Source organism: Exophiala aquamarina (assembly GCF_000709125.1).
Source record: "Exophiala aquamarina CBS 119918 chromosome Unknown aczIA-supercont1.3, whole genome shotgun sequence".
In the NCBI taxonomy this organism is placed as follows: Eukaryota; Fungi; Ascomycota; class Eurotiomycetes; order Chaetothyriales; family Herpotrichiellaceae; genus Exophiala; species Exophiala aquamarina.
The window spans coordinates 3,637,565-3,660,155 of NW_013550585.1; the positions used below are offsets into that span (position 1 = coordinate 3,637,565).

Consider the following 22,591-nt stretch of genomic DNA (forward strand, 5'->3'; position numbering starts at 1 on the left):
TTGCAGGGACATATTGTGTTTTATACGAGGAATGCCTCAGACAAGTGTGGGCCGGTTTTGAAGGAAAGCAGCGGTGTCAAACAGAGCAAGGGTGATGGCGGTCGCCACGTCAATGGTGGGATAATGCTAATCGAGGCTAGGACCAAGGATTGAAAAACGACAAGGGCACAATTGAATGGCTCAACAAGACCCGCTATGCATGGCTAGAATACAAAATTTTGCAAAAGCTGCATGGCCGATGTCGCGACATATTTTCGAGGGAGGCGGGAATACTCGAAATGGGAATAAGTGGAATATCCTTTGACCACGCTAAGATAAGATAAGATCGGCAAAAATACCTCCACCACCTTTACATAGGCTTTCCGGTCTTTTTTCACGACCTTCCAATGTGAGTCCTGCCACCCTGCCTCTGGAGTCTGTCAAAAGACAGCCCAGAATACTGCCCGACAAAGTATTCTCGGCTCCAAAGAATCAACCATGACTACAGCCTCATCGGAGGTCAGTACCTTGCCTGCAGTAGCTCCACCAGCTGCAAAATCGCTGGGCAAGCGAGTTAATGGTAGGCCAGGTCTTCCGCCTTCTGCTGGTAATCCTTACTGATCCCATTTACAGGAAAGAATTGGCATGCTCCAAAGACCGCATTCCGGCCAACTGGCGGCCAAACAACATATGCCAAAAGGAAGGAAGCAGACAAGGTCAAACAGGCCACTAAAGCGAGAGAAGCAGAGCTCAAGGAAGAGCGGGAGCTAGAACGCAATCGAAAGATCCAGGCGATTAAAGACAGGAGGAAGGCCAAAGAAGAGAAGGAAAGATATGAGAAGATGGCGGAGAAGATGCATAGAAAGTTGGTCGAGCGGAGAAAGCGAAGAGAAAAGAGAAACAAGGTGTTGAAAAGCTGAGGCTGGTCACCATAATAAACACCGTGGAGCTGGACTTACCTTTCAAGTCCAGCGTGCTTTCCATGAATGCCTACAGGTGGCAATCTGCTACTGATTGCGATAAGGGAAATTGGGATCCCGGCTCATTGTGCAAATGCTTTCTCCATGGACCACGTCATTCAGCAAAATCGGCACTCAGCAAGAAGGATTCTCTCAACCCTTTCACCGCTGGAAGCAAGAGAGAAACTGTTCCCCAAGAGGACCGAGGTTCGTCTCAATCAGTTGGATCCTGCTGGCATTACGCAGGTTCAACGAACTCTTGGGAGGATTCAACTGCAGTTGGGATGTCGCGGCCGCTATTGCAATTGTCGAGCAAAATATCGAAAACGTTGTTACCCATTTTCAACTTGAGGCGGTCAAACTTAATCTCAAGTTCTCGACAGCGGTCCACAGCATACTGAGAGAGCGAATCTGTAGCTTCCTCGGTGGGCCTCTGAAGTGTCCACGCAATGCTGATGTGAAACGAACTTGACCGATCGGGTATCCTTCGGTCGTTATTGTCAGCTTGTGGACCGGCTTCTCCTGGGTCAACATAAAGCTGTGTCAGACCAAACTGCTGGGCCGACTTATTGCAGGCACTCAGGAGCTTATTTAATTGGTCATCCTTGGGCTGACTCAGCCTCAGGACGAGGAAGAATCTCGTTTGGTCGTGGTTCGAGACCCATTCTAGCCCTGCGATATTTACCATAAATGAATTGACATGCGATTGCTCCAGTTGAGCCTGTAGATTTTCCTGGAAGCGGGCCTTCTGCTCCGCTCTCAGCACCAGTGGGGCAGATAAACTGACATGAAGAGGGAGTAATGCTCCAAGATCTGATCTGAGAAATGGATGGATCAAGGTCTCCGCGCCAGATATGGTTCTGACTGCATTGATTTTGAGAGATGCCTGCCTGATGATATCGCCTACAAGTGTAACCTCTTTTGGCGCAGGATACCATTCTAGATAAACATGGGTAGGCCAGTTACCTACCACGTGCGGAATCTGACGAGTCCGGCCATCATGTAAAGATGGATCATCAGAGGTAGATGTGCGAGCAGCAGCTGTGTAAAGCGAGTGAAATGTTGGCGGAGGAGGAGGAGGAGGAGGAGGTCTCCTGGAGGCCGCCGCCTGCATGGGCTCGGCTTGAGCCTTTCGCTTTCGAGCAGGATTTATCCTTGTCTTGTTGTCAAGATCGCTTTCAGAACTCGAGTCTGGATAATCAACCAGCATTTTGGACTGCCACAGAGATGGCTTGCGTACCTGCCAAGCTGATCGTCTGAGCTTGTCTGGAGGACAGTCCTCTGCATCGGTGATCAACTGCTTGCACAGCCTGGAAATGGAGCCTGGATGGAGCAATGGGAGGAGAGTGAGCACAACGGCTCATCCGTAGCAGAGTCCAAGTCTGATATCAAAACATGCTGGCGACGAAGACAATGTCTCAGACAGAAGTTATGCAAGCAGGGGTGCTACCGAGAAATAGACCATTCAGTCGCTCGTGTGAGAGACCGGCAGCGGGCGGGAGGAAATGGATGAGTGACAAAAGGCTCACACTACTGGCGGGAAAAGAGTTTTTCATGGAAGATGGGGATGGGGGATTGCGCGTCGCGTTGTGTTGGGTCTTGTCTTTGTGATGATGGGTCAGGAAGTGCACAATATACTACGGAGTACTACTCATACTGAGTACGTGGTGAATCTGTGCTGTGCGGGTCATAACATTTGTGCGGGTGTTCCTCCCTACCGTGTGTGGAAGTCCGCTGGGCAGCTTCCTTACCTGTATGACGTTCGCAAATGGTGAAATGCCCAAGGGTCCCAATTTGGGGGGGCGTGTTCCGCCTTGTAGGGGTCCCTGACTCTCTAGGCACCAGTTATGCGGTCGCTAGTGACCTGCTAGGCGGTGCTAGCCACCACTTAACAGGCATGTGGTAGGGCAATATTGGATGCTCCTGATCATTCCAAGCTCCCTCGGCCCTCTGCCCTCCACCAAAGATCCACCATGACATCTGCCCATCCGCCCCATCAATTGGCAGCTTGATCACCTCGCTTCACATCCCACGTACGAGTACTTCCTCCAGGCTCAAACTAACCTGATTCCACCTTGATTCCATCCCATTCGGTTGGATGTCGTCTTTGTTGATCTTAGGTACTACTCTGATCTGGCTTCGATTATCAGCTCGACCTGCTGTGATTAGAGAATAACTTCTCTTTCCACATTGCCGGCGACTCACCTCTCCCCACCGAAATCTCTTTGCACATTTATCTGCTGTCCAACTCGAACATTGGCCTCCATCAAAGGCGTACCCAGAAATGGAATCCACCAGTGATAAAGATTGGGTATGTGCATGACTCTTCATGTCTATCTACAATCATACCTGAGCCTGACATAATTTGCTTCTTAAAAGGCCACCAAATATCTTCTTGACCCTCTCAATGCGCCTGAGCCTTTCCAAGAAGATGGCCCAGGCAACGCCTTTCGCCCCGGTGCTACTGCTGCTCCAATAAAGCAATCTGCATCACAGTCTCCTCCAGGGCGAAGGCTGTCAAAGACCAATCCATATCGCAAAAGCCCAGGTACCACCTCAACGACCTCCGAGGTCCGGCGCAGTGCGTCACTCAACAGTAGCAGCAACAAAGCTGCTTCATACCCTTCTCCACCACCTTCCGCCGCTTCTCCCAACGGAAGATATCCTCCTCAATCACCGATCAACCTCAATTCGCCTCATTCTCCCCGCTCTCCTTCCCACCGACAAGAAGCCTTTGGAGAGAATAGGTCTGGACGTCGAAGAACCAGCTCTCTCGGAGAACGCTATCCTGGTGACATGTCCCACCGACCACTGGACACGCTCTTGAAAGAGAAACACCAGGCAGACCGTGCCAGACACATGATTCGAAAGCACCACATCCGACCTGACACCATCGACTCTCTGGATAACAGTGGACTCGGTGCCTATCACCACGGTGGTCCCTATGATGTAACTCTGTATGCAAGAAACAACACGGTCAACTCTCCTCTAGCCGCCCTGAAAGACTCCAATGAGGAAGCTCTCAAAGCAACACCCAAAGAAAAGATCATTGACAGCGTCCAGCACCACCGCCCGCTCGATGGCGTTGCAGCCTATGCACCGGGTGCTTACGATCGCAATGGTCGCCTTTACACCTACGAGGAAGGCGACAACATGATGACCGATAATCAAGCCGGTGGTGGTGCCTACAAGCGCTGGCCGGGCGTCCAATATCACCCGGATGACATCAAGGGCAAAGGCGAGCCGAGCTACAGCATAGAGAAGGCTCTGAAAGAGCACAAGATCCGCGATGAGAAAGCAGCGAGCGACGGCATCGAAATGAAGACCAATCCGCGGGACCACCGCACCGGTCACAGCCGGGAGCCTAGTGGAGGTGGCACCATTGCCACCACTGGTTGGGATGATGACGGAGCTCAAGTCCACCGGAGTGGTAGCATTGGCAAGAGACTCAGCGGCGGTCTGAAGAAACGGTTTGGTAGTATCAAGAAGAGCAACAAAGATGGTACTGAGTAAATTATGGAGTGCCTTCGTACAAAAAAGAGCGTATGTGGGTTCCCCTGCTGTTGGGCTTTGGCTGGGGCTTGGGGCTTGGAAACACTGACGAGATCTCGCTTTTATGGTTTTTCCTTTAGAATCTGGGCTAGCTATGCAGCTACCAACTATCCCAAAAAACGACCTGGTGCTAGAAAGCCGTACACACCAGTCAGAAACATGACCAAACGAGGGGAGCGACCTGACCTATTCATGAGATGAATTAAGCTATCCGTGCGACCGTAACGAAAATGTAGGTCTATATTTCTTCCTACCGTCTTCAAATCGATTCCCAGAGATAGGACTAGATTCAGAGTTAGCACGAGGCTGTCTGTAAATGATTTGGCTTTTTGTCACGTTATTCACAAATCTCTAAATATGAGCCTGATGGGCTGAAGTAAATAGTAACTCGTCGTTGATAGCGATAGCAAGCAGCCCTGACTTGGAGTCGCATTCAGAAGCCCCTCCATAGGTCGAAATGCCACTCCTAGCACTGCCACCCATCGCAGATTCGATAGGCGATGATCATGATGGCAATAAACATGTAGATTCGAAAATTGCGACAAAACATGCGAGGGAGTCGTGGGACTGCCACCAGCGCAGTAATTCTATCTATGGGAATGATCATTGGTCACTCCCCATCAGGTGTCATGGTATAAAAAGCGATCGTCAAAATGTGTCCCGACAACGATAAAAGGTGGACTGTTCAGAGCGTATCACACCATCACGACGACGGCACAGCACTGCCGAGGTCCTCTTTCGCACCAGGCCTATCCCAGCTCTGGGTCTCAAGGAAGCGGACTTGGCCTTCGATGACCTGGATCTTAGCTAGATTCTCGACCTTTGCGGCCTCCTGGAGATCGAAGATGTGCTTGAACTGGGCGAGCATGAACGCCTCAAGCCGGCTTTTCTTCCCCAGCTTATAGTCATAGACGACCACGTCCTCGAGACACCTGGCGGCAGGGCGCTGCTTGCCCTCGGAGAGGATCATGACGTCCAGGACCATGGACCGCGTGTTCTCGTCCGGCCGCGACCTCAGCTTGTGATAAACGGAGATGCGGTCCGGCCAGGTCATGGGGAACTTGAACTCGACGGTGATGCTCTTGAGAATAAGGCCGATGCCGCGGTTGGTGAGCAGATTCTCCCACGCGGATTTGTGAGTAGGGTCGAAGTACTGTCCGATGTTGCGCGTCCAGTTGCACCGCCCGGATTCCGCGAAGCGCACGTACATGACGTTGTTGACGTGGCCCATCGAGTCCTGCTCGCCCCACACGATTGCCTGTCGGTGCAGCCCTGCTCTTTCCTTGGAGGTCAGATAGCCTTCACTGCCTGCGACTAGATTTCGCCAGTCGGTTCCCAGCTCGCGGAGGATGTTGCCCGCCGAGTCGACGAGGGACGGCGACATGCCGAACGATATGCACTTGCCTATCCGTGCCTTGGTGTCGGTCAGCCATCGCGGGGAGACGGTGGTGGTATTTGGCTCCTCTGTCCTTGGGACAGGAGGATCGGGGGGAGCAGAGTATTGTCGAGCTGCGCCGGTGACACCGACAACATACTTGGACCTCAGAGCGAGGCACTGGGGGATGCGCAGCCCGATCTCACGCTGTATTATCATGTTAGTGGACCATACTGTGCCTGAAACGAAGAATTGGAATGGTCGTCTTGCTATGAAAAAGGCATTGGAGAAATAAAATGTTGTAATTATACTGGTATACGAGGTACTGTACGGAGTACCCACGGAGGTAAGGTTGATACGTCGGCTATTCCCGGCATAATCTCGGCAATTTTCTTCCTGCTTCATATCATCTATGAGCAGTTCTTTCCAACTCAATACTCAACATAACATGCCGTTAATTTGGTTCTGCATAGATCTCAGCGATAATACCACGATGTCAGCAACAAACTGGTCTTTCTAGCAGCGCATGCTATGTACGGTAAGTCGACTTACACAACATAGTCCGAACTAACAGACCAGGTCAGTGAAGCGCCACACCCACCTGGCTTTCTTGTGGGCGCGAACGAGTATCTTAACAGTGCCATCCACCATCCGCACAAATGACCGTCCCAGTAACGAAGGTGGCTCTGTCGCCTAGGAGATATACAATAGTGTCTGCAATCTCATGCGGCTGAGCGAACCTCCCCAGCGCAGTGGTCGAGGCATCCTCCTTCTCGCCTGATCCCTCGATGCTCTGTGATTGTTTCATCAGCGGAGTTTCCGTGAATCCGCTGTTTTGATACAACCGTCAGCGCTGATTTATTTAACATATAGCTGGGTATATAAGGGGTGGGACAAGGTAAGGGAGGGAAGACCGATGGAAATTGATAAAGAGTACTCACGGAGCGATACAGTTGACGCGGACACCTCTTGGACCGACCTCTTTCGCCACACACCGCGTCAGCCCCAAAACAGCATGCTTGCTGGCCGTATAAGCACTGGTGCCAGCTCGACCCTCTAGACTCAGCCCACTGCCGGCGTTGACGACGCTGCCACCTTTCCTAGCCCCATCCTTGCCGATATACTTCATCTGTGCTCTCAAACAATTCATGACCCCGTAGACATTGACGCCGAAGACAAACTCCCAGTCCTCGTCCGATTGTGTCTCGATAGTCCCGACGTTCTGGTCCTTTGGGATTGTCCCCGCGAGGTTCGCTGCCCCGTCCAGAGCCCCGAATTTATACACCGTGTCATCGATCCAGGTTTCGACAGCATCGCGCGACCGCACGTCCACTGTCTGCAGAAGCAGCACATCGTCGATCTTGACTTCTTCGTTAAAGGCCGCGGCCACGACGCATAGTTCGCTTTGTAGTGTTTCCGGGATCCGGATGTCTGCTACCGAGACTCGTGCTCCGTACCGTAGGAGAGCTTTGACTGTCGCGAGCCCGATCCCTGAAGCGCCGCCTGAGACTGCGTAGACCCTGCCCACAAAGAATGCTTCCATACCTTGTTACCACCTTGGCTCTTGTGTCAGATGATGCTGCGCCAGTGGAAGGTCTTGCCGGTTCAACTAGCACTATCTCGTTATACTTTTTGAGCGAGCTTCACTTCACTTTTTCTTCCCGGCAGTACCTAGCACAAGTGAGTCGTTGGAGTTTAAACGCGGAAGTGAGTGAGGAAGATTTGTTTGGGAAATGGATATGGATAGACCTCGTATTTTGGGCATATGATACAACGAGTAGCAGGCAGTCAAGGCGGGGACCTTATCCGAACGGGTACATCTCCCGGCTCCATTCATTTATTGATAAATCAGTAAGAGCGAACACGGAATACTTGCAGGCCCAAGCGCTGCCACACCAACTGGATGGTGAATTACCGGTAGAGCCCTTCCCAGGGGATCTGTCGCTTAGAGATCGTCACGCCAATTAGAAACAAATATGCACAATGCTGCTGATCTGGTCTTGCGGATACTAAAAAACCACAACGAGCCTTTCGCACATACTTTTGCGCCGAATTGGAGAACTGATATCGTCGTTATGTCGCTAAAGGCTAAGGGTATGAAATCAAGACGAACTGTCCGAAACCACGATACCGAGCACTTCCGAAACAGTGTCGAACACTGCTACCGATCATGATATCGTTGATGACGTTTCCGAAGATAAACCATTTCCATAATGTTGGAACCGTGCAATGGTTGCGTGTTCCACTACCACCATTCTGCAGCACCCTGTCGCGGTATAAACAGACCCTACTTTTGCGGCCCTGAAAAACTCTTCCTTCTCTCATGCTCTTTTGTGACCTCCGCCACCAATTTGTCGGATTTTTCCTGCTCCTTCATCTCCCGCACTTTGGCCAGTACCACCTCTCTGAAGATAGCACTTTTGGCGGCACTACTAAGCCGCCTCTTTTCAGGAGAGTCACTGGTCGTGAGGCCTCGACCTGGTGAGACACCTCTAACTGAGTTTTTCACGGCGAGACCTGCAGCGTTCTGAGCATTGGAAGGGATATCGTTTGCATCTGGCGAACCTGGCTCTGAGTCGTCTTCTTGAAACTTCAGAGCGTCGATACGATTGGCCAGCTTGACTAACTCGATACCACGCTTCAATTTCGCCTTGGCAAGGTATGCCCTGATCTCTGGCAGTAGATCGTGGTCTGAAGCAGTCTCACCGGTGAGCCAGATATGTTTTAGAGCATCTCGACTGGTTGCCCTTCGTTTCGGTTCAGGTTGGAGAAGGGTGAGAATGAATTCTTTGGCATCTTTACTGACATCTTTCCAATATCTTTCGTGGAAGATGATTCGCCCACTCTTGCATTCCTCCACAAGATCTGCGAGGTTTTCAGAACGGAATGGAGAGTATCCACAAAGCAGTGTGTATGTGATGACCCCCATTGACCACATGTCGACCGCTTTGCCATGACCTTGCTTGAGCATAACTTCTGGTGCGGCGTACCCGAAGGACCCAGCCATTGACGTAAGGACGGCACCAGGGCTGTCGAGAGTTTTAGCAATACCAAAGTCGGCGAGCACCAATTCGGAATCAGGGTCTCGTGTCAGATACAAGAGGTTTTCAGGCTTCAGATCTGTTATCGTTAATTTGGTGCAGCTATAACAGGTGGCACACGGTAGCTCGTACCTCGATGTACGATGTTCTTATCATGGAGATAGTCCACTGCTTCAAGAACCTGTTTTATTGTCTGAGACGCATCCCTCTCGGTGAACTTGCCCTTGTCGCAAATGCGATCAAACAACTCCCCACCGGTTGCAAGTTGAGTGACGAGATAAAACTTGTCCTGCAAATCCGTCAGTCATGGCTGTGTCTACTCTTCGTGCCGGGCAATCCGAACTCTTGACTCAAACCAATCTTGAAATTTGACAATGTGAGGATGGCTCAGTGTTTGAAGCATTTTTAGCTCGTCGTAGACCATTTGTTCGTTGCCTTTAACACTCTTTTTGAGAATGATCTTGACAGCACATTTGTTCCCCTGGTACTCGGCCTCTCTAACGATCCCGTATGTCCCAGCTCCTAGGGTCTTTCCGAATCGATACTGGGACTTCTTATCATAGCTATCAGGCTGGCCCTGCAGCTTGCTTAACATTCCTGCGACTGGAGAACGAGGAGTCAGTACGGAAAGAGATGACAGAGTTCCAGCGGAGGTACAAGAGTTCATCATACGGACAGGATCAGGGAGAACGACGAAGGGAGGCAACAATGTTCAAAGATCGTCGCGGACTGGGAGACTTACAACTCATAGCTGCAACTTCTTCAGGCAGTTGCCTTTACCACTTGTCACAAGGAACTGGATGAGGGCTTCAGGCGAACTTCAAGGTTTAAAGAGTCCAAAAGCTCTTAGAGTCGATGGACCGGAGGCCAGCAATCAACAGCTAGAGACTCATGTACCCGCCTGAAACGTCTGTTCAGATCAGCCGCAAATGGTCGAGGGCGTTGTTGGCATTGCCCGACTGGCGACTGCTGAGTGGTGAGTGGTGAGTGGTTACTGCGGGGTGATTGTGACTCTTGGCCCCACGTGATCAGCGGACATGGCCTCGCTTGCTGCAGGAAAAGGAAGGCGCAGCACGGAATTCTTGCAGTCTAATCACGAATCCTTCGCTCCCTGTCGCCAAATCCAGCTGAGTTCGAACGGCCAAGGCTGCAAAGACTCGTACCGCTACTGCGCTGCGCAACATGACGATGCTCATTGTTTCTCATTTATCAGGGATGACGATCCTGGTAATCCATGTCCAGACGATAACTGGGATATGGATGCTTAGCATAAGTACCCCGCTTCACTCTCCCAAGGTGTGAATTGCATCGAAGACTTACGATCTGAGCGCTATGGTAAAAGAGAAAAGTGAAAATCGAAGTCAATGATGTATGCGGTACTCGGTACTCATTACAGGGTGCCTCGTATAACCCATTTCAAACTGGAGAGAAGCTGAAGGATGGATTGGAACCAGACTATGCACGATAGGGGGTGATGAGTGGAGGTGGGGGCGGAATCTTAAGGCACGCTAGTTTACACCCCAACGGAAGTTGCAGGAAAATCTTCCGCCGAATTCGGCAGTCAGTGCCGCCGCTTTTGCAGGCACTTTTCCCTCGGCGCCTTCCCCCATGTCACCCCACCATTCCGTAAACAAACAAACAAACGCCATCACAATCACGACCACGATCACGATCACCGATACCACCATCAACGATACTTTCATCACGATCACCGATACCATCATCTTAAGTATGGATAATACAACCCTCCCTCCTGCGCAGCCAGATTTCGCTGTCATTGCCGATGTCTTTCAGACTGCTTCGAACGAAATCAGGAAAGCACAAAACCTCCCTGCAATCACTGGCGGCGAACACATCCTAGTCGAGCTTCAGCAAATAGGTGACCGACTGACTAGTCTTGATCAAAATGTTTCAGCAATTCATCGAGACCTTACGGCTACCCGTCAAGACGTTACGGCTACCCATCAAGACCTTACGGCTACCCGTCAAGACCTTACGGCTACCCGTCAAGACCTCCTAACTATGATGACCGTAGCGTACGTATTACCCTTGATTGTTCGAATATGGCTATTCTAACTCTATAGAAATCATAACAACGCTGCCCGTGTCCAGAACACCTACATTGCAAACCGATCCGAATCTCTCTCTCCACTGCTTAACCCCTCGAACGGTGCTCTTATTCCAGAATTCCCTGCCACATCTGCAGATCTTGGGCAGATGGCTAGGCAACAGGTGGATGTTGTGCTACAACAGTTGGGCCTTCAAACTGCCAATAGTACAAATTTAGCGGCGAGGAAGAGAATGTTAAGAGCTCATATCGGCTTGAGAGAGATCGTCCAAGCACCTCCGTAGGGGGTACGGGTGTGGCAAGAGCGGGGACGCTTAGGACTATCAGTCTTGAGACCGACGCATTACGACATTACTTGTAGGAAAAGCACGGACTAGAACTGTATTGATAGATTACACGGTCCATGGGTGGTGTGGGAGGCAACTTGTATCATGCAAAATGATTATGACTTAAACCAGCGGCTAATTCCCCTGCAACAGCTTTACATAAGAAAGTGCTTGAGAAGAGCCCCAGCCCAGAATTCTCGCACGCCTCCGTGCTTGGTATACTAGGCAAGGCGTGGTTACAACTGCCGGTGAGCCAGCAGATCCTATGGCTCTGAAGGTATTGTTCTAGATTACACCACCAGCTACGAACGGTGCTCTAGGTCATCCTATGGTTTCCAGACATCCGACCGTGGAACTTCTGCCACCAGTGATCACGCAGCGGTGTATGGAACATCTGTGTCGCTGAACATGCGATCAAGATGAGATGTGTATCCCGTCGTTTAAACATCCACTGCTGTTAGTGCAGCTCTCAACCTTGTCATTCCTGACAGTATATAGGGACTTAGATCGAGATTCCTCAGTTGAGCACTCAGTAGTTTCCTTTGATTTTGATACTACACGTAGCCCTTAGAGTAAAGGAAATACATAGGGCTAAACAGTATATACGTTGAATAGCTCTGCCACGGATTGGGCCTTCGCGCTTGGACCCGTTGTTCCCCGATGGGCCTTTTCAATATTTGGAAATTTCTTATTTCGAAGCACAACGACCTCCTGGTCCGTCTTCTTGCTCCTTTTTGGGCCTCTTCTTGCGTACTACCGGTCCACCTCTCCAAAAACGCGGAGACAATTCAATTTGTCTCGAACCTATTTGAGCTCGAGATAGCTCTTCTGTCCTTTTCTGGCTAGCCTATCTGTCGATTTCGCCAAAAACGAGATCACAGGTTCCAATGATTGCGACGGCATCGGCCAAAAGATGTCCACGGCTGATTTGATCGAAACAGCCCAGGTGAGCGAAACCCGGGGCGCGGACTTTACACCGATATGGCCGCTCGCTTCCATCACTGACGAGGTAGACTCCCATTTCACCCTTGGGAGCCTCGATGGCACTGTAAGTGTCGCCAGGCGGGACTGTGTACCCCTTTGTAAAAAGTAGGAAGTGATGAATAAGGGCCTCCATGTTTTCCTTCATCGCGGCTCGTGGAGGTGGCGCAATCTTATAATCTTCGACCTTGACTGGACCCGGAGGCATTTGATTCAAGCATTGGAAGATGATGCGTAGCGATTGACGGAACTCTTCCATTCGGCACAAATATCGGTCGTAGCAATCGCCATTCTGTCCGACAGGGACGTCAAATTCAACTTTATCATATGCATCGTAAGGCTGGCTCTTTCGAATGTCCCAAGGGACACCAGATCCTCTAAGCATTACGCCAGAAAAACTGTAATTCAGTGCATCCGCAGCCGAGACAACGCCGATGCCCTTAGTTCTCCCAATCCAAATTCGATTATCAGTGAGAAGCTCCTCGGTCTCATCGATGCGGTCGCCAAACTGAGTTGCCCAAGCATAGATATCATCTAATAGTCCAAGTGGCAAATCGGCTTTGACACCTCCGGGCCGAACATATGCAGCGTGCAGTCGAGCGCCAGACACGCGTTCGTAGAATTCCTGTTTCTACTTGTGAGTTGACACCAAGCAGGCTTCGCGATCGGAGACATACCATAAGTTTCTCTCGTTCCTCGAAACCCCACAGGAAAGGAGTCAAAGCGCCGACATCCATAGCGTGTGATAGGATGGACATCAAATGGTTCAAAATTCGAGTGATCTCTCCGAACAATGTGCGAATATACTTTGCTCTTTCAGGAATCTCAATGTTGAGAAGTTTCTCGACCGCCAGAGAAAAGCACTGCTCGTTGGTCATCATGGAGACGTAGTCGAAGCGATCAAAGTACGGCAGGGCTTGTAGATAAGTCTTGTATTCAATGAGCTTTTCGGTGCCTCGGTGAAGCAGGCCAACATGAGGGTCTGCTCGGACGATTTCCTCGCCATTCAACTCCAGGATGAGGCGCAGGACACCGTGAGCGGCAGGATGCTGGGGACCAAAGTTGACAGTGTAATGACGGATCTTTCTCGTCTCGTAGTCATCGCCTAGATTCGTATCTGGAGCTTTATTTACCAATAATGAGTCTTGCTGGACATGCTTGGTGAATGTGGAATCTGTGGGGCTGATGGTCGTGCTCATCGGGCCATGACCTGTTTCTGGACTCGGAGCGACATTTACAGGTTCGGCATTGCGAGTAGGAGTAATGGATAAGGCGCGTGAAAGGAAGGGCGATTGTCTGGGGACAGCTTGAAAGGAGGGTCGAAGGCACAGTCGTTTAGCTGAGTGCCTGCCTGCGGCTCGCACAAACGAAGCGGCCATTGTCGATAAAGACGGCCTATGGCCCAAGAGAGAAGCTGAAGAGGATTGTGAACAAGTTGCTGCCCTGACGGTCGCGCAGGGTTGACTTAAGACGAGGTCAATGGGACGTGGGAAGCGGCGGCAGAGAAATCAACTACGATGACATTAACCACTGTGAGCTTTCATTGCGCCGCTTCTAATTGGTCTACTGCTGCTAGCTCGCCACACTAGCGTCCTCGGACTCGGGAATGCTATCAGTTCTTTACGTCGACTACGAACCTTAGCCAACCCTTTCATTTTCATGATCTCTTCACCCACTCGTATAGATCCCGGCTTCTATTTCTGAGATGAGCGATGCATGCACAGGACTCCATCCCAACTGCTCTCTAGTCTTGGCACTTGTAGTTGGATTATCACCCCCAATTGCAATTGCCAACCATCCAAAGTGCTCGGCAGTTTTGCTAACCGATGGAATGCTCAGCTGTTTGCCAAGGGCTTCCGCAATCTCCTTGATTGGGATACCTTCCTCAGCAACGGCGTGAAACACAGAACCAGCAGCAGCCTTCTCCAATGCCAGCAGATATGTCTTGGCTGTGTCTAGGCGATGGGTTGTGGGCCACCGATTGAGCCCATTTCCAAGATATGCTGATACGCCTGTGGACTTCGCTACCCTCGCAAGCTCTGCAATGAATCCATGGTCACCTTTGCCGTGATTTGTTGGTGGTAGCCGTATGATTGACACTCGCACACCTTTCGAGACAAATGACAGTGCTACTTGTTCAGTAGCACCACGAACCGCACCAGGTCCCTTCAGGTCCGGAGGAGTATCTTCTGTGCAGAGTTGACCTTGTGGGAGTAGAAGTGTGCCGGATGTTATAACAAATGGACGGCTGGTTCCTGTTAATACATCTCCAATTGCCTCGATGGCGGTTCTGTCCTTGGAGCAACTGCCTGCATAGTCGGAAAAGTCGTGGATGAAGGCAAGGTGTATAACACCATCAGATGCAGCGGCACCTTGCTTGAGACTCTCCAAGTCATCCAGGGAGCCTCGCTGCACCTCAGCTCCAGCAGCAACCAGATACTCGGCGCTTTGGTCGGAGCGTGCAAGACCAAGGACCTGATGGCCGGCGTTGAGTAGCTCTTTGACAACTGCCCGGCCAATAAAGCCTGTGGCCCCAGTAACGAATACACGCATGTTGTTGGAGTTACCAACCACCCGTAGATGCGATCGTGTTGAATGTGAACTATTCTTCAGCACATGGGTGCGTTCCTTTCATACTTTGTTGAGAGGACATGGTCTCCTCTTAAATACCCATTCTATGGGATCGAAATCAAAGCAGGTAGAAGACTTCTCCGAGACCGTGGGATTCTTGCTCCAAAAATTCCTTGTCAACGGGCCCATGAGAATGCCAGAGTCAACATATGGAGCAATTATTTCATCTCTCAGAACCAGCATCTGGGCCATTTCAACCAATCGTGCTCCGCCAAATACGAACAGGGGAATAGTTGCGAACACTGGCAGGGGTCAGCGAGCTCCCAGTAGCACAAAACTCAAGTAAGCTTTTGACCTTTGGCCTTGTTCAGATGACATGTCTGAGGCCATGGAAAAGCATCTCGATATGCATAATTCATCCGAATCTCAATCTCGAGGCCTCATTCAGAAGGAGGAATGCACATTACGGTACTTGGTCCGCGTCAGGAATCCCTGGAAAATTCGATTACTTAGAGATCAATCAGACGGCAGAAATCAATGCCCGGCTCTAGTGAAACGCATCCACCAAACAGACTCACCCATACCGTCTTAGTACATATTTCTACAGCAGAGCAGATCAATGTGACTTATGGGGCGTGAGTTGTAGGCTTAGCATGTCGATAATTGCTTCTATTCCACTACGGACTACCTTCCGCATCAAGACACCCGGAGTTAAGCTCGTCAAAAGTCCGGGCACTGTTCTTGTTTCCTAAATTTTTTTTGGCACTATGAGCTCAATGCCAGTGCCAATACTAACAGCCAGCAGTGCACCATGGCTCCCATGAAACCCTCACAGGATAGCCTGGACCGTCGGAAGGTAATGGGATCACCCTGTCTCCTGTAGATCAATGCTGACCAATACTTGCAGGTTGTCGGCATCAATGCAGAGACCGTCACCAACATCACTGCAACGGATTTTCCAGGTCACCACGCAGGGGAAGATCTTTCATGGTCACTCGAGAAATTCCAAAAAAACCTCAAGGTCCAATTCCACCAGAACGAGAAGTATGAAGCAACCTTCTCACTCGTTGGCGCCGACGCCTCCATAGCCAACGCATTTCGGCGCATCCTCCTCGCGGAAGTGCCCACGCTGGCCATCGAAAAGGTTTACGTCGAGAACAACACCTCCGTTATCGCAGATGAAGTCCTCGCACATCGACTGGGTCTCATCCCGCTGAAAGGCAGTCTCGAGGGTCTCAAGTGGCTCAAGTGGTTTATTGAACCGAACCCGGAGATCGGCTTCGAGGGCATGGAGCGCACAGATTACAACACGGTCGTCCTACACCTCAAGGTGAAATGCGAGCGGAACCCAGATGCGGACAAGAACGCGACGGACCCAGAAGAGAAGTACATCAACAGCAGCGTCTACTCACGGCATATCCAATGGCAGCCCACGGGCCTACAGGAAGAGTACTTCAAAGAAGGACCTATCGAACCCGTCAGCCCGGACGTCCTGATCGTGAAGATGCGCCCCGGCCAGGAACTCGACATGATCATGCATGCGCACCTGGGCATCGGCAGCGACCACGCGAAATTCAGCCCTGTCGCCACCGCGACCTACCGCCTGCTGCCTACCATCACCATCACGAAGCCCATCCTCGGGCTCGACGCCAAGAAGTTCCAGAAATGCTTCTCGCCGGGCGTCATCGACCTCGAGCGCGTCACCGCCTCCGAGGCCGAGAGCGCAGATCTCGCATATAGAGGCCGTCAGGGTGACGAGAAAGCCGTTGTCAAGGACGCAATGCGCGACACCGTGTCCAGAGAGGTCCTGCGTCACGATGAGTTCAAGGACAAAGTCAAGCTCGGGAGAGTCCAGGATCATTTTATCTTCAATGTCGAGAGTACAGGCCAGTTCCCAAGCGACATGTTGTTCCTTGAAAGTGTCAATGTGCTCAAGTACAAGGCGCAGAGGTTGCTTCGTGCACTAGATACGATAGAGAGATGAAAGGAAGAGCAATTGGAAAAAAAGCGCAACTGTGGCTTTACGTCCTGGACGAGATGTTGACGGAAACCCTGATGATGTGATGCATTTAACAACGGCGTTTCAGCATTGCAAGGTGTCTTTCTTTTGCTGCAAGAAATCTAGATACCTCGGATTGCAAGATCAAAATATGTTTTCCCCACTAGGCCTTCTATGAGGGCATATGCAGATTATCTCTTTCCCAAAACCGCCCCATCGCATCTCTATGTATTTCAGTACCGCGAGCCGGAGTCTTTTGATACCGACGTCACTTGAATATCAGTCGGAATTTAAACGAGATCTGAAATGCCAGATCAGACACACCCACCTCCTCACCATCACCCACCAAGTCTTTCAGCTTCTTTGCTAGATTCGGTCTCGTCTGCTCTTCCAGGCTCTTTGGTGCTTGCACGTAGAGCGTCCTTGCTTCAGTACGAATGCTTGGCTTCTTCAACTGCGCTTCTGCTCTCTCAGCTAGACTGGATAGGAAGTCTCCGAGCGTGCTCTCTGGGTCGACGGTGATGTTTTGCGCCAGGTTGCCGCACACCGGACAGTCGTCCTTCTTCTCGGCTGCGAAGGTGTACGTGTAGAGCCCCGCTTCGTTTGAGTCGCCGGTGTACATCATGTAGTTTTCGAGAAACGGTGCGCAGGATGTGGCGATCTTCAGTGCTTCATTGCAGCACGAGGCGGCGATGATGGCGTTAGTGCTGGCAATTGCTGGTATGATGTTTTTAACCACACCTTGCGTCATCGAGTATGTGACACCTGGAATGTTGAACTCTTTGGCACGAGCGAGAGCTTTGGTGTAGAGCCAGGTAATATGTTCCGGGTCATCAGTATCGAGGGGGTCGCTTTTCCGCTGCTCTTCCCATGCGATTATGTGGGCCCATTCGATGCAGTGCTGGGGTTGTCGAGGAATGGTGGCCAGTGTGCAGAGCGGAACAGCCGCGCGAGGTGCATGCATAGACAATTGACATTCGATACAGGATGTGAGGGACGGCAGAATGACACGTGCTTGACCTTTGAAGCCTTCCGTTCCACCATCGATGAGAGGTTTGAGCGATTCAGGATTCTCCATGTCGACCATGTCTACAAGTGTTGCGTTGATCCATCGTCGAGCTTCAATACTGTCAAGCCCGCATACCACTAGCTTGAACTGCATGTAATATTCTTCGTCCTTGTCTTGAATTTTGCCATTGTATGGCGTGATCTTCACTCCGGGGACACGCTTCTCGACGAAAGCTGCCGCCACTTCAGCCTTTGATTTGCCAACATCTGCTTGACGGAAAAGGAATTGTCGATTCAGATTTGATACATCGATAGTGTCCATGTCAATAACATGGATATCTTTAAATCCAGATAATGCGAGGTTCTTCAAAATTTCGCACCCAAGGCCACCAGCCCCAATGACCAGAACGGTTGAGGTCTCAAGTGCATTGATGGTCTCCTGACCGGGCACAAATTCTTCTCCTGCATATGGAGATGTTGTCGACAATACCTTGTCGAGATAAGTCCTTACATCTTATTGTAAGTATGCATTCGATGAAAGAAGGAATTTCTTACCAGCGATCCCGTGGCTCAGTTGCAGCCCCGTTGGTCAGCAGACTTGATATTGGAACTGCCATGATGGGCACAATATACGCTCCTCTTTGGAATGATCACCCAGTAGTGAATCTCATAGTATCCCGACCACAGTGTCCAGAGCGCTGGTTTTCTTGGAGACTCAATACAATCAGAAGAATTTGCTCCGGATATCACAAGAGCCCCTCAGCGAGTTTGATCAATTTGGTTCGATAGGCAGTTCGTGAGTTCCCTGATTGGAATCCTTGCTTGTCAGAAAGCACATTTGGTGCTGCAAACTGGACCTTCGCTTGAAGGATAGCGTACAGTTGAAATGATTGATCCTTGAATGGCTCTATCTCAGCAGGCAAGTAGTGACACAGGTAGGATCGACTGCAATGAGACGATAGTCATTACCTAAGCAGATGCACATGAGGTTCCGACATCTTGGCAAAGAGAAGTGACTGAGATCCTAGCCATTTTCACGCGCACCAATTTTGATGCCACGAGACAGCCAATACTAGTGCAGATCACTAATTCCTCAAGCTCTAGCAATTCTCGGTAATGATCATTTCTTGGTGCAATTGCGTCCCTCAAATGTCTGAACGAGATTGATGAATAGATCACGTGGGTAGATCCCGACTAGGGCAAGCGAGCAATGTCTATAGATGGTTAGTCCACTTCGCGTCGATCACACCTCACCTGGTTGAGCTTGTCTCCCACTGATAGGATACCTCGTACTGGTGCTCAATTCTCCGCGATAGGCATCCCAAATAAGAAAGCCAGGGCCTCACTGGCATAGTAATGTGACTCAACAAGCAAGGGTTTACTTTCGATTTCTCGTCTTACTATCCATTTGATACCTTTCAACACAAAAAACTTGCTCATCGTTCCCAACGACCTGCATGACGTTTTAGGTGACATCGGGTAGACGTCTTCGCGGACACATCCTTGAGCCATCACCAGTACATGACTGCTTTAGTCTAATTTGTTTTCTCATTCTTGCGTTTAGATAGAGCACCAGCGCTTGGCCCGTCAGTTGGAGGACAGGGACGATCGCAATAGACGATCTCGGATATCATTGGTCTGAAAGACATAAAGCTGTCCCGACGAGGCCAGAGAAACGCAGAGAGCCAGGTGGGGAAAATCGATACGATGCCCACAAAAACCCGAATGGAGTCATATCATTCGCTCTAGCTGAGAATGTCCTGGTTATGCAGCCCGATGAGGACCACACATAGCTGACCTTCCCTAGAGCCTCGTCAAGGAAGAACTAGGAGCATATGTCCGAAAGCATGTAAGGGGCTACCCAGCTGGGATTCACGAGGTCCCAGAAGATTGAGTTGTGTTCCTGGTGTTGCAGGTGACGATCCCCGATGATGCTTTCACCTATGGCTGCGATACCATGGGTGGTCCCAAGTTTCCTGTTGCCATGTCTCAACACCTCAATCGCTTCTTCAACCCAGTCCAGCCTGTCGGACCTAACCAGATCATAACGTCTTCCGCTCTGACAGCAATCCATGAAATGCTGGGCAATGCTCTCGGAGAGCCCGGAGACGGGATCTTGGTCGCTAGGCCTATTTATGGGCGATTTGAGCTGGACTTTGGCAATACTAATAGTCTTCGCATCGTTTACGCCGACTCCTCTGAGATTGATCCTTTTTCTTCAGAAATCGTACCGAGGTTGCAGACAGCACTTGATAATTATGCATCGTCGAGTGGAAAGGGCAAAGCCCTCCTAATTGTCAATCCTCATAACCCTCTAGGTAAGATAGGTGGAGATTCGTGAGAGAACTGAGACAACAACGATCGTCAGGACGGTGTTATCCAGAATCAACACTTCTCGATCTTTGTCGATTCTGTCAACACAACTCGATTCATCTTGTAAGCGACGAAATATACGGAATGTCTGTTTATCGACCTCAGAAGAAGGTGGTCTCCCTTTTCGATCACTGTTGTCAATCGAGGCCACCAATATAATCGATGCTAATCATTGGCATATTTTATATGGGATGAGCAAGGTAAGTTATGCTGCGATGCTCTGCAAATGCTGGAAGGCTAAAGCTAGGAACCAGGATTTTGCAGCTGCCGGTCTTCGCCTGGGTTGCCTAGTCACCCTAAATTCACTCCTGCGCAAAGCAATCGCGAGCAATATCAGAATTCACAGCCCTTCCGGTCCATCTGTTGCCATCGGCACCACCATACTTGAGGATCACGCTTTCGTTGATCAATTCATCAAGCTTTCTCGCGAGAGATTGAGTGAGGCTCGCAAGTACACTATCCAGTGCTTGCAAAAGGTAGGGATCGAGCACGAAGCCAAAGGGTAGGTTCCAGGCCCCAGACATCGTTCCTCCATCATCCTCTCAACGGACGCCCCTTGAGGACTGACTGCAAGCTCAGCAGCGCCGGATTCTTCATCTTTATCAATCTGAGGCCATGGCTCCGGCAACCTGAGAAAGGTGGCCGAAATGAAAGCGAGTATGAGCTTGCCCAGCGCCTGCTTGATGCTGGAGTAGGACTGCATCCTTTTGAGGAGCACTTCAGTCATCCGGGTTACTTCAGGCTGGTGTTCAGCCAGGAGAGACATGTTTTAGAAGAAGGACTGAAAAGGTACAGTAGAATGCTTCCCTGCCATGCTGGTTGTGGCAACGTCTTTAAGTAGTAACGTCTGGTAGGCTTGTAACAACACTTGGTCCAAGGCCATGAGCAGTGACGCTTGTATCGGGCCGCAGCTGGCTTTGGAACACTCAACGATCGCCTCAAAACCGTCAACGTCGAAGGTTGTCGCGATATCATAGTTTTTCGGCCAGGAGTGTCACATGACGACGCCAAGGCGCTCTGCACCTGGCACCCACTCATTACCACCCCTCACTTAATCCTCACTACCCTTTCTCTCTTCCTTTTAGCTAGACAACGTAGAAGTGACACAGTCATAATACTTGTTACTCATTGAGAGTGGTTCTTTCCACCTATCCTTGCTCTGTCCTATTACAAAGCGTAACTATTCGCAGATGCTTCTCATGCTATGAAACTCTGCCAGTATTCCCTACAGCTTGAGGCAAATGACGCTTCTAGTACCGGCATACACTCACAGAAAGTTTCAGCCTCACTCCAGGTCCGTATCCAATTTCCGGGCGATATTTTCTTGATTGATGTTACATACCATTCATTGTCGGAGTGGAGTAGAGGCTGCTGGGATACCACTGTTCCCGCCACAAGCATCAACCAAAGGGTTTCAGCCGGCATCTGTATGGCCATCAATGAGTGGCTTTCAGGGTTTTGCTCGTAACATTTCTTGATTCGTGTGGCTAGTCTCCTTCGCATTCCATGGCCGATGGGTGTTTGTCGAAGATTTGTATAGACATATAGGAGCCCAGCAAGGAGGAAGGTCTTTATGACGCTGATGCTAGCAGGATTACACAACCGTGTGGATACTCTTTCTAACAGGGTTAGGATACTGTGTTCAATGGTGTAGACACGATCAGGGTATGATGCATGGCAAAGCCTTGCATCAGAATTGGCAACATTCAAAAATGTTCCAAGCTCATGTAGCCTCTTGAACATGTTTACAAGATCTGATGCGTTTTCTCTTTTAGCGAAGGTGGCTAATTGAACGCTATTGTCAAGTATGTAGGAACGAGAGGAGACTGAAGGAGAGGGCGCGAACGTAGCTAAAGGTGCAAGTTTCTGGGTAAGATTCTGCAACGGAAAAGCAGGTTCCTTCTCCAGTCTGATACTGGCAAGAAGGTCTGACCTAGATTACTTTCAGCAACAACAGAACGACGCGGTTCAGCAGTCATACCACAAAACCATGCGTTGAAGAACGCCGTGTAGACCGAGCCTCCCAAGTCCGCCTTTCAGCTGAATCATACGCTGTAATCCAGAATTGTGAACCATGGCACTAGATTTCGATCCATTCAAGCTCTGACGGGAGGCGTCAGCGATATGAGAGTCAACAAGCCACAGGGTACCAACCTCTAGATTGACCAGGCATGAGACGGTGGCGATCGTTTCATCCGTTACCTTCCCGATGGACAGAGCAGAGTTGACTGCGGAAACAGATTGTGAATTAAAGAATATGCTTTCATAGGTATCGCGGCCAACGAATGGTTGGAAGCGACTTGCTGCATGACTGAGGGTGATATAAATCCAGCCGGCGTCGGTCAAGCAACACGACTGG

At 50.4% G+C, this 22,591-nt stretch overlaps 12 protein-coding genes across 12 annotated transcripts; 5 read left to right on the top strand and 7 right to left on the bottom strand.

Annotated features, from left to right (window-relative positions):
- Window positions 1-477: 477 nt before the first annotated feature.
- A1O9_04874 (uncharacterized protein) lies at window positions 478-899 on the top strand (the record flags this gene model as incomplete). The annotated part of the gene is made up of 2 exons (XM_013407160.1): window positions 478-559; window positions 613-899. 2 exons carry the CDS (start codon window positions 478-480, stop codon window positions 897-899), a joined length of 369 nt encoding a protein of 122 aa, XP_013262614.1.
- Window positions 900-1,176: 277 nt separating this feature from the next.
- Window positions 1,177-2,148, bottom strand: A1O9_04875 (uncharacterized protein; the record flags this gene model as incomplete). The annotated part of the gene is made up of 1 exon (XM_013407161.1): window positions 1,177-2,148. The coding sequence occupies one exon, from the start codon at window positions 2,146-2,148 to the stop codon at window positions 1,177-1,179; it is 972 nt and encodes a 323-aa protein (XP_013262615.1).
- Window positions 2,149-3,222: 1,074 nt separating this feature from the next.
- On the top strand, window positions 3,223-4,451 carry A1O9_04876 (uncharacterized protein; the record flags this gene model as incomplete). Its single annotated transcript, XM_013407162.1, has 2 exons — window positions 3,223-3,249; window positions 3,318-4,451. 2 exons carry the CDS (start codon window positions 3,223-3,225, stop codon window positions 4,449-4,451), a joined length of 1,161 nt encoding a protein of 386 aa, XP_013262616.1.
- Window positions 4,452-5,193: 742 nt separating this feature from the next.
- Window positions 5,194-6,084, bottom strand: A1O9_04877 (uncharacterized protein; the record flags this gene model as incomplete). The annotated part of the gene is made up of 1 exon (XM_013407163.1): window positions 5,194-6,084. The coding sequence occupies one exon, from the start codon at window positions 6,082-6,084 to the stop codon at window positions 5,194-5,196; it is 891 nt and encodes a 296-aa protein (XP_013262617.1).
- Window positions 6,085-6,496: 412 nt separating this feature from the next.
- On the bottom strand, window positions 6,497-7,408 carry A1O9_04878 (uncharacterized protein; the record flags this gene model as incomplete). The annotated part of the gene is made up of 2 exons (XM_013407164.1): window positions 6,497-6,695; window positions 6,807-7,408. 2 exons carry the CDS (start codon window positions 7,406-7,408, stop codon window positions 6,497-6,499), a joined length of 801 nt encoding a protein of 266 aa, XP_013262618.1.
- Window positions 7,409-8,152: 744 nt separating this feature from the next.
- A1O9_04879 (CAMK/CAMK1/CAMK1-CMK protein kinase) lies at window positions 8,153-9,501 on the bottom strand (the record flags this gene model as incomplete). Its single annotated transcript, XM_013407165.1, has 3 exons — window positions 8,153-8,985; window positions 9,039-9,195; window positions 9,250-9,501. 3 exons carry the CDS (start codon window positions 9,499-9,501, stop codon window positions 8,153-8,155), a joined length of 1,242 nt encoding a protein of 413 aa, XP_013262619.1.
- Window positions 9,502-10,514: 1,013 nt separating this feature from the next.
- On the top strand, window positions 10,515-11,258 carry A1O9_04880 (uncharacterized protein; the record flags this gene model as incomplete). Its single annotated transcript, XM_013407166.1, has 2 exons — window positions 10,515-10,942; window positions 10,991-11,258. 2 exons carry the CDS (start codon window positions 10,515-10,517, stop codon window positions 11,256-11,258), a joined length of 696 nt encoding a protein of 231 aa, XP_013262620.1.
- An 889-nt stretch (window positions 11,259-12,147) lies between these two features.
- On the bottom strand, window positions 12,148-13,660 carry A1O9_04881 (NADH-ubiquinone oxidoreductase 49 kDa subunit, mitochondrial; the record flags this gene model as incomplete). The annotated part of the gene is made up of 2 exons (XM_013407167.1): window positions 12,148-12,906; window positions 12,959-13,660. 2 exons carry the CDS (start codon window positions 13,658-13,660, stop codon window positions 12,148-12,150), a joined length of 1,461 nt encoding a protein of 486 aa, XP_013262621.1.
- Window positions 13,661-13,949: 289 nt separating this feature from the next.
- A1O9_04882 (alcohol dehydrogenase) lies at window positions 13,950-14,834 on the bottom strand (the record flags this gene model as incomplete). Its single annotated transcript, XM_013407168.1, has 1 exon — window positions 13,950-14,834. One exon carries the CDS (start codon window positions 14,832-14,834, stop codon window positions 13,950-13,952), a length of 885 nt encoding a protein of 294 aa, XP_013262622.1.
- An 829-nt stretch (window positions 14,835-15,663) lies between these two features.
- On the top strand, window positions 15,664-16,836 carry A1O9_04883 (DNA-directed RNA polymerase I and III subunit RPAC1; the record flags this gene model as incomplete). Its single annotated transcript, XM_013407169.1, has 2 exons — window positions 15,664-15,708; window positions 15,760-16,836. 2 exons carry the CDS (start codon window positions 15,664-15,666, stop codon window positions 16,834-16,836), a joined length of 1,122 nt encoding a protein of 373 aa, XP_013262623.1.
- Window positions 16,837-17,119: 283 nt separating this feature from the next.
- Window positions 17,120-18,476, bottom strand: A1O9_04884 (ubiquitin-activating enzyme E1 C; the record flags this gene model as incomplete). The annotated part of the gene is made up of 2 exons (XM_013407170.1): window positions 17,120-18,365; window positions 18,415-18,476. The coding sequence occupies 2 exons, from the start codon at window positions 18,474-18,476 to the stop codon at window positions 17,120-17,122; spliced, it is 1,308 nt and encodes a 435-aa protein (XP_013262624.1).
- Window positions 18,477-19,816: 1,340 nt separating this feature from the next.
- On the top strand, window positions 19,817-20,200 carry A1O9_04885 (uncharacterized protein; the record flags this gene model as incomplete). Its single annotated transcript, XM_013407171.1, has 2 exons — window positions 19,817-20,129; window positions 20,178-20,200. 2 exons carry the CDS (start codon window positions 19,817-19,819, stop codon window positions 20,198-20,200), a joined length of 336 nt encoding a protein of 111 aa, XP_013262625.1.
- Between the last annotated feature and the right edge of the window lie 2,391 nt (window positions 20,201-22,591).